Genomic DNA, 10,316 nt, shown 5'->3' with positions numbered 1-10,316 from the left:
TTCTTTCCTTGTAACTAGAGTTGGACAAAAGACACTTCCTTGATCCAAACTCTCCTTTTAATGATCTTCAGGATGATACAGAACTCAGCTGAAAACATCAATTAAAAGTAACAGAACCAACAGTGCAACGGCTCTTAAAAACATGCCAACCTCCTCAGTAAAAATTTGGGAGAGAAACTTGAGCACCGTTTAACAAAGAAAAACAAAACATGGAGTGCAAAACGTTAAAGGAATAAAGATGGCTGTGGGTAATGGCTTTGGGCCTCACTCAAGGAGGATGGATCACAGTATGGACAGAATGAGTCAGAGACTAGTAACAATATGTTAGGACAGAGAGTCCTCATGGAGTTTCTATAAGGTGCATAGAAAGGACAAAGGACATGGGCAGGTACAAAAAGTCAAGTTACAGTGTCAATAAACCCAACGCTGGTGATCTGGGTTAACTCCTCCTCAGTCACATATTTAATGAGACGGATGAAACTGTTGGAAAATTCAGTCACTGCAGCAGTAAATAGTAAATCATCTAATTAAAATATCAAAACAACTTTGGATGTCCCTGTTGCTCTATGGAGTCTGGAGCACGCTAGGGTAAATAAACATATAACTGAGTATAAATATGAGGGGCAATAATACTGGATGTCAGCCCTAAGAGGCATTAGATGGAAACCAAAGGGTTAACAGAACGAGAGCATGCCCAGGTAACAGGACAGAACTGGAACGCTCAGATTTGTTCTTAAAAGAAAAAAAATCAAATCAAAAATCACAAAGAGAGACATCTTAAAATTTAAATGTAAATCTTGGAATCTGTCATGTGAAAATATGATAGAAACATTCATAAATGTTAAAACAAGTTGAATTTCAAAGCATTTTGAAAGTTAATGCTGGAATTCCAATTTAAAAATCATAAATTTGAAGAACAAAACGACATTAATATATCAACTGAATATGTTTTTGGAAATAGATAAACATAATAAACTGATTTACAATGCTGGTTTAAAAATGTATTTGTTACATTTGTTTTTGGCACCTTCCAAACTCCATATAAACACAAAGTGTGAGTTCAGTCACAGAAGGTCGGCCTCACTTGAGACGCTCTGGCCTCTGTTGGAACGTTTTAAGACATCTCCCGTTCTCTGGAAACAGTTTGCTGACGGCCTGAGGCGAACTGAGAAATCTACCAGACTGCAGCTAAAGAACCACTTCAGTCATGAGTGTTTTCTGACAAGTGCTTTAAAGAAATGAAGGAAGAAAAGACTTTGGTTCAAACCTGTCAAATCAACTCTAGTAGAAATGACTGGAGTAGCACATATATGGAATATGTTGCACTTAACACATGAAACAATATTTTCCCCATGTTACAGACAATAAGCAGCAATATATAAAGACAGTAATGCTAATATACAGTAAAATGTTTAACAGTGAATCAGTCAACTCCATTTTGTTAAAAAACAAACACAGAAGTATAAATATATCCATAAGTCAATATATTCAGTATAAAGATATCAGACTACACACAGATACAGAGCCACCACCAGCTCATCTATACATTTACAGGTACTGTGAATAAAATGGACCCTCATTCCCTTTAGTGATACTGTAACAGCTCAACACACATCTGGAAGCTGATCTTGCAACTGCCGTCTGTTGTTGCTCCAATAACATTCCCAGGTGTGTGTCCTCAGGCCAAGTGCTCGCGTTGAAAGTCTGGACGATATTGAGGAGAAGTTGGGCAGAAAATCCTCAGATGTGAACTCACTGTTTCATCCAGATTCCCGAGGAGGCGCTGATCTCCGCGCCCTCTGCTCCTTCCTACATCAGTAGCTGACAGTTTGCGTTCTGTTTGCTCCCTTGAGAAACAATCTCTGCCTGTGGATGGAGAGGACGGGAGGTCACTCCAACATGGCGTCCAGCTGGTCAGCCAGGTCGTCGAACATGTTGCCGATGTCGTCCAGGATGTTTCCTGCTGCCTTCACTGTACTGCTGCCACTAGGAAACACACAGGACAAGGTTGTTAAATACATGAGATGATTCAGTTTACTCCAAACACTGCTAAATATTACTTTTATGGATCAAACCACTGTTTTGATCACCTGTAACAGAAGGAAGTATATGTGTAAGCATGTAACCTGGGAACATGTGGAGCACATCAGTAGTTACGCTGCTATAGGCGTAGGCTGCTGGGGGATTTCCCATGATGCACAGAGCACCTGTCCTATCATCTTTTATCTATATAGATACAGATTTAGAACAGTGGCAACTCAGTTCAAGCCCCATAGTGAACCAGCTGAATGAGGATGTTGGTCCGTTAACTGTGGTTGAAGTTTATAATTAATAAATGAATTTAGTTTGGCTAACCTATGGTTTGTCTACAATCTTAGTCCTATCATACCATGCCACAATCTATGGAAACTACCACCATACTAGTCGTCCTTACCTATCCTCTCTGCTGTCCTGCGCCAGTTTGTTCTCCACCACTTTGAGAGCAGCTTCCAGCGACGTGCTGGTCTGCTCCAGTCTCTTCTGAGCCAGCACCTCCAGACCAGCCACATTATTTGGGACTACCTCTGGTTTCCCTCCCTGACTCGGTTGTGCAGAGGACGGGTAGCAAGTGGTTGGTGCCGGAGAAGAAGGAGCAACAAAGGCGACACTCTGCACCATGCTGAAATTTGGTCCTGAGGAACAAGGAGCGTCATGTGACTATAGCATATAAGAATAAGTATATTTTTAAGAACATTAGGAAAACCTTAACTAATTGTACTTAATCAAATGTGTATTACCTGCTGGCGACACACAGGCAGCGTTGGGATGAGGGAGTCTTGACAGAGGTAAAGTAGCTTTCTGTGGACTCTCTGGTTTGGGCATGACTGTCTGTGGGTGTTTCACAGGTTTAGGACTGGGTATACATGTCTGTATACTGCCACCTAGCTTTGGAGGGACTGTGTGAATCTGCACACTAGTGAGTTTAGGAATGGCCGTTTGTGCACTACCTTGTGCTGGAGAAAGAGTCTTTTGAGGAGTGGTTGGTCTGCTGTTGGGGGGTTGTTTTAAAGGGTTGGAAGGTTTTGACAACACTGGAGGCTTCGTGCCTTTTCCCATGGAACCTATTCTTTGAAAGACATAGTCTGGCCTCTGCGCTCCGTTGTTACTCAGAGTGCGGACATCGTTTTGCATGTGGAGGCTGCTGGTCGGCAGGTAGCTGTCATCTCTGTTGGGGGTGGTAGCCTCCTCAGGTGTGGACACGTCTTTGTCCTTGGGTTTGTGACGTCTCTTTACCGTGTCAGACTCTTTCAGATTGAACTCTGGGAGCTCCAGGCTGTTTGGGGTCTGGACCGGACCATCTGAAGGAGACTTGGCTTCAGTGTCTGCCCGACCAACTACTGCAAACCTGGGCCGTTGTTTGATAGTGAGGTTGCCCTCTTCGGCGAAAGCTAGGTGGACCACAGAATTGTGCTTTGGTGACGCACTCTTAGGTATTCTTTCATATTTCCTTGCCTTCTCTTTGTCTTCAGATGCTCCCTCTGTATTTCCAACTCTTTGCCTGTCAGTGTCTCCTTCTGGCCTCTCACTCGCTACCCTCCTTAGGCCCCCCACACCCAAGGCAGGGACAGGTTTGGACTGCTGGAGAATGATCGGAGAGGAGACAGGGCTGAAAACAGGTGAAGCAGGGACAAAGTTTGGCGGCATGTCTATCCTCCTGGACGGGCTGCTGCCCTCTAGCTTGGCTGTGATGCTCCTCACGCTGCCCACGCTCTCTGTCTCCACCCCTCCCTTCACCTCTGCCTCCACCACTTTTCCGTTTCCTGGTTCGCGCGCAGGGCTGCCGCTCACCGAGCTCATCCTCTTCGGCGGTGGGGGTGGGGGACCTTTGCGTCGGGAGCGCACGGCGAACGACTGGCTGCGGCTGATGTGACGCTGCGCACCCGTGGCACTTGTGTGCCCACGTCCAGGCCTGCGCGACAAGGTGGCGTAGGATGGCATCGCTGCAGAGGAAGCAGAGGTACAGGGGAGAGCGAGGTCGTCTTCATCATCCGGCTCCCCATCAGACAAAGCGTAGCGAGTCAGGCTTTGGGCGCGCTTCTTTTGTGGGCCCCTCTGGGCGTCCTTAACTGACGCCTGTGTAGGTTGAGGTGCCAGGAGTGGGACAGCTCCTGGCAAGGGCTTGCTGAGCACTCGTGGAGCCCCGTTAACACCTGCTGCCTGGGCTTGGAGGTAACTGAAGGACTTCTGTGTGGGTGAAGGCTGCTGGGATGGAGAGGATGGGGATGACGGAGGGTGGTGCTGAGGGTGGTACTGGGGGAGGTGCTGAGGCTGATAAAGGCGGTTAGGGGGCTGGTGTTTGGCCTTGGGTGGGACTGCAGGGTAGGCAAAGCGGGGCATCTTGCTGGGTGTTAGTGGAGGCGTAAGGGGGGAGAAAGGGAGTTTGTTAGGTGCAGTAGACCAACTCAGTCCTCTTCCTCCAGGACTGCTTCTTCCATCGCTCCCCAGACTCTCCTCAGACCGACTGGGCGTCCTGGCTGAAGCCTGCGTGGCTGGGTGATCCTGAGAGTATCCTGATTTTGAATTTCCAGAATTCCCAGAATTCCCTGAGCCCCGCGAACGCATGCCAATGCTCTCCTGACTCACTGACATGGCGGTTATCACTGCAGAGGAGGATACGCCCCTGATGCCAAAGGCCTCAGCAGCTCCACCTCCCACCTTGCCCATCATAGCGCTCTGCAGCTCAGCGCTCAGCTCGCTGTCCTGGAAGGAGAGGAGGGTCCTGGGGGTGCGAGGGGAGGGGCAGCAGTCATCGGAGGGAGTGTCCGAACGCGCGTAAGTGTGCACGTTCTGTTGCGGCGTGTGTTCGATGGCCACGAGCTCCAGAGCAGCCGGGGGCTTTCGCCTGAGAGTCCCACCTCTGGTGCTGTCGCCGTGGATACGAGAACGCTGTAAGTCACACAGCCGCTTCACGGCTAACATGAGCTTCTTCTGATGGCCTGAAACACACAAACACACCGTCATTAAAATATATTTCTACAGAACGCACACTGGAAGACCCCTGTTTTCATTTTTAAAATTGTTTACAACAAAAGTTATTATTCTTCACAACAAACATTTTAGCAGGCATTCAGTATTTAGCAGACTTCAGTCATTTTAGTCTTGTGGACAACATTGATCCATTAGGAGCATCTTTTTTCTGGTGTCATCTAAACTCTGATGAATAAAATAAGAAGAGTGTGATGAGCAAAACAGGAATAGCACAGACATCAGCTGAGTTAACAGAAGAGTTGTCCTCACCCAGTTTGGTGATGCCTATTTCCTGCAGGTCCTCCCAGGTGATGTCCTTAACAATAGTGATGGAGTCGTAGCCATTGTCACACAATCTCTTCTGGTACTGAGGCAAACCAATCACGCTCAGCCACTCCCCCAGGTCCGACTAAAACAAGCAGCGCACAAAGGCAAAAGAAATGGGGTAAGGAGATTTTCAAAGTAGTCCAAACAAATTAATGAATATTTTAACATGGCAGAAGTGACTTCTCACAGGAATATAATCAGGCAGCCATTCAGGGATGCTGAGTTTGCCAATCTCCATTGAAATCTTCTTTCTGTGGCCTGGTTTTGTCACTCCAATTGCTGTAAGATCCTGAAGGACAAGCCACATGTAGACAGCAAATGAATTTATTAACAATTTATTAGAATCTGTGATGAGCAAAACAGACAACCTGTCATTTACAAATGATTAGAATGTGAGTGCTGGTGTTTAGTTGTTTGGTGGAATGTAATAAAACATCACATAATGCAACAACATGAATTAAGACATCATCTTGTTCTTAGTGAGAATGAACAGAATTAGTGTTCTAAGACAAAGTGACGCCTAGCTGTAGACCTGTAGGAAACTGCACTTAGACTTGACATGGTCCATGAGGGAAATTACCTGGTCACAGTAGCTTAATTGCACATAAAAGAAACACTCTTAAGAAGTAAAAAGATGAAATAAAATAAGATTAAAAAAACATACTTATATTTTATAAAAAATAAAATATATGAAATAAATACATATGAAATATATTTTAAATATATATTATATTTTATAAAAATAAAATATAAGTAACATCTACTAAAATAAAATGGAAAGTTGTGTAAGCAAAACAATAGTATCAATTAGCATTAGCATCACATATGTACAAGAAATAGAGACTGTTGAAAATGATAAAAATGGACTATGTGTAAGTACTGTTGTTTAATGAGCGAGGTGAGGTAACAGACTGTTTGAACAACAGACACACGCTTAAACTAACTATGCTAACCTAAATATAGACTAGTCAGCATGCTAGCTTGTTTGACGGGTTGAGCAGTGCGCAGTTGCTGATAGCAACAAGCTAACTAGCTTGTGTTGGTTGCTGGTTGTTGCTGATGTTGTTAGCAGATCATGGTAGCTAATGGAATAGTAATAGTAGTGATGTATAACTTGAGCCTGGGTACAGGTAAAGGACGGTTTGGTTTTGGGACACAGTGTTAATCATGATGGGCCTAACGCTGGCCTAACTCAGTCCATCATCAGCCATTGACAGGAAGTTGCTTTCTGCTCTGAAGAGGATTGTTCTTGTACCCTCCTTGGCAATACTCAATATACTCTAGTATATCCACCATATACTACAAAAGAAGAAGGACATGATCTTATTCTCATTCCCTACACTATGAAGAAATGCTAAAGCTCTGCTGTGGATGGAACAATACAGTTTTGTGAAGTAAAAACTCTTTTTTTGGGAATGTATAATTCATAAAAGTCTGGCACAGGCTCCACACACTGTCTGATTGATTTACTTCTGTTTCATATGTATTTGGCACTCATTTATAAATGATAAAAATCCACACACAAACACACACACCTCAGGGGTCATTCTGCTGATGGTGGGCACATCATATCCAGCGTTGATGAAGTTGGACGTGTACTGCTCCAACTGGAAGTCACATAACCACTGGTAGATGGCTTCAGAGTCCTAATGACAGAAGGGTGAGACGAATGAAGCAGCTTTGATGTTTGACATGCAAAATTGTACAACTTCTCCCACTACTCAACTCACCTTGCCCTCCAGAAGCTGCTCTGGCCTCACAAAGCCTTTCTGAGGAGTGCCGTTGACCTGCCGACGGGAACCACCTAAAACATACACATGATCAGTCCTACAGGGTGACAACTTGTGCTAGGTTTTATTGTGACAGACAGGAGGAAACAAGAAGACACCTGAAAGAAGAAACACAAGACACGCACCGCTAAAGATAGAACAAAAAGTTGACAGTAGAAAATGGAGAATAATGCAAAAATGATGACATGATAAATACAGCTTGAATTTTTCAAGTCATGTTAAATTATTTCTCTCCAACCAACTGTTCTTAGGTCTCTCCAGGTGAGTTATCTACAAGCTCTAGACACACTCTCCACCCATCTCTCTTAATGTCATGAGACATTACCACAAATCTCAGAGGAATGCACATTTCCCGAAATCTTCTCTATCTTTGCTTCTCTTTTTTGCCCGAGGCTAACATTTTAATTGGCCCTGCTTTTTTCTTGCTCTTTTAGTCATCTTTCTTGACAGCATCTGTCAATCTTTTAATTATCACACCTTTAAATAATTATTTTGTCAGTTAACAAGCAGTTATTGTCAGATTTACTCTGTGATGTTTTTTTGTTATTTGTTTTTCATGTTCCAGCACTGCTTTGAGTAGGAGTATCTACTGTATTTCCTGAATGGTACATTCCTAAATGTTTAACACTAACCCTGGGTATGTCTGTTTGGTTTAGCTACAGGACCATGATGGCATAGCATCTGGTCCTGTAGCTAAACCAAACAGACATACTTCTGCATTATTGTAATATTGTAAATTGCCCATTTTATCTCGCATATGGTTTTTATAGGTTTTATTGGTCATCAATTTTAGACTGAAAAAACAACAACTACTTTTTCAAATTTTTTAAAGATTCATTTAAGAAATGTACACAGTCAAGGGTTACTAATGACCACATGTATGCTATTTGATAGTCATTATTAAGGAGCTGAACTGCAGTTAAGCTTAAAAACTGGAAGCAGTATGAAATATTTAGTATTGTTGGATATGGATATCTATTTTAACTAGCCTGCTCATCTGTTTACAGTCTTTATGCTGCTAACCACCAACTAACTCCAGCAGTTCTTTATTAAAAGCCCAGAAATGAGAGTGGCATTCATCTTCTTCTGTAAGCATTTTTTTCCATTGCTTTTTCTTCTTTCTGTACTTTCCATTTGATCTCTCTTGTAGCTGTATTTTTCTCTACATGGTTGTGCAGGTCAGGGGCCCAGATTCCCTGAAGGGAGTAAAACAGCACCTAGAAGAAAGGTATGTGGCCTCAGGCTAGAGACAAAACTTCATCAACTTCAACTTTGTTTTGAGGAGCTCTCTGATCTTAAGGAAGGCCAAAAAGACAAAAACAGGTTTGTGTGTATTTCCTTTACACCTGAATAAGACAACGTTGATTCATTTGGAGTATCTTTTTTTCATCTACACTGTCCTTTCTTCCCTTTATATTTCTCAGTCTTCCATTCTTATCTATCCTTTTGTCATTTACCAAAAAATTACACATACAAATCGTATAGGTGAATAAACAAGTCAAATCATAAAATGACTTCTCACCCTTCAGAAGGAAAGAGAGCGGCAGAGCTCCTGATGTCTGGCACTTCATCCTTCCTGCTTCCTTACCCTCATGACAACTGCTCGCTTCTCGTTCTGTACAGATATGTTTTGCTCCTTCTGAATCTGTCCCTGTCTCCTCCCTCTTATCCCGCCCTCCCACTCCTCATTTCTCTTCTCCTTCACTTTGAACACTCCTTCTTATTCACCCTGAGGTCAACATAGATCATCTGCTCCTTCAAGTATGACATTCCTTCATGTTTGTAAAAGCTCAACCTCAGCAGAAAAAGCTCAAGTTCTAACGCTATCTTCAACATGTGCAATCACCTGTGACTTTTCTGCACCTGCCGGTTCCATTTAACAGGAAGGAGAGTCCTTAGGGGAGACAACTGAGTATTTTTTATGGGCTGTGTGGTTGAGAGAAGATGGTGGTTTTATTGGTTTCAGTGGGATGCTAAGTCTTTATTCTATCTCGCCATTTCATTTCCTTTCAGGCTGACGGCAATAACAGCTCAATCTGCAGAACAGGAGCACGCATTCTTCAAGTAAATCAAAGATCTGTGATATTGAAGGTGATACATGATCGTATCTAGGGATTTTATCCATCATATATACACTTATACAGGCCCTGTGTATTTATTTCAGTTTCTTGCACTGAGAGGTAAAAGATAAAGATAACCTTCATATTAGTTTTAGTCACTGTTTAAATTCCGGGCCAACTATTGTCCCTAATCCTCCATCTCTACAATACTGTGAGATAAAAGTCAGAAATGAATGAAAAAGTCATAACATTATGCCTTGTTTATGCCTGGTTTAGACTTTGGTATTAAGTTGACGCAGGTGACAACACAGACCCTTACGCAGACCTTAAAGGCTCTTTTAGAGCACTGCTTGACCTAGGCAGCATAAGCTACACACGTATCCTACGCTGGTGTGAGCCATTTAGATTCATGCACTTGTCAGTCTGGCTTGTTCTGTAACAATGCTAGTTGGCGGTGTGTCTTTTTCAGGTTCATTTTTGTTTTATTGTCTTTGTATCTCCAAACTTCCTCAGTTAACCTTTCCTCAATTTGATCCATCTTTATCAATCCAAAACAATCAGTTCAGTAACAGCAGACACGGAGAAGCAGCTGGAAGCGGACCAATCACAGCTCTTATGCTCTGCCTTAGGTGGTTATGGCACTAGGCTCTAAGTAGGGGTCCTCATTGCCTCTGTGTCAACTTAACACAGAAGTAAAAAACGCTTATAACACCTCCCCAGAAATGTAACAATGCGATGCAGACCGCATGAGCTGTGATTGGCTTGGTAGTAATGTGTTTCTGCCTTATTATTTCCGGCTGATGCTCCATCTCCACAATTTTCTAACTGATTGTTTTGGATCAGTAAAGATGGAGCACATAGAGGAAAGGTTAACTGAGGAGGTTCGAAGATGCAAACATTTGTATGGCTCGTTTTTAGTGAAATTTCAGTTGAAGCAGAAAGTAGAAACAAAAAATAATCTTACTGGCAAAAAAGACAGCACTGACTAGTGTTTGGGTGTCATTTACAAACTGCGTGTGTAAATGACGGCTCCTAGGTCCCGCAGTGCTCTAAAGGAGTCTTTAGTCATAAATGTTGGTAGAAAAAATATGTAATCTTTGCAGGTTCAGGAAATTCTAAATTTTCAAAATGC

General features: G+C 43.0%; 1 protein-coding gene across 7 annotated transcripts in view; it reads right to left on the bottom strand.

The window, feature by feature from the left end:
• Positions 1–39: 39 nt before the first annotated feature.
• The window catches only part of LOC125021966 (caskin-2-like), a 52,248-nt gene continuing 41,971 nt past the window's right edge, over positions 40–10,316 (bottom strand). For all 7 annotated transcript variants that reach the window (XM_047608186.1, XM_047608185.1, XM_047608190.1 and 4 more), the window contains 7 exons: positions 7,065–7,138; positions 6,870–6,980; positions 5,522–5,623; positions 5,278–5,416; positions 2,778–4,976; positions 2,435–2,672; positions 40–1,986 (listed from right to left, as the gene is read on the bottom strand). In XM_047608186.1, the coding sequence (XP_047464142.1) occupies positions 1,890–1,986; positions 2,435–2,672; positions 2,778–4,976; positions 5,278–5,416; positions 5,522–5,623; positions 6,870–6,980; positions 7,065–7,138 (2,960 nt within the window). In that variant the 3' untranslated portion in view covers positions 40–1,889. The remainder of the gene's footprint in view (positions 1,987–2,434; positions 2,673–2,777; positions 4,977–5,277; positions 5,417–5,521; positions 5,624–6,869; positions 6,981–7,064; positions 7,139–10,316) is intronic.

The sequence above is a fragment of the Mugil cephalus genome, chromosome 16, assembly GCF_022458985.1.
Source record: "Mugil cephalus isolate CIBA_MC_2020 chromosome 16, CIBA_Mcephalus_1.1, whole genome shotgun sequence".
NCBI classification, from domain to species: domain Eukaryota; kingdom Metazoa; phylum Chordata; class Actinopteri; order Mugiliformes; family Mugilidae; genus Mugil; species Mugil cephalus.
The sequence above is the reverse complement of the archived record's forward strand: the minus strand, read 5'-3'. Positions and strand labels throughout refer to the sequence as shown.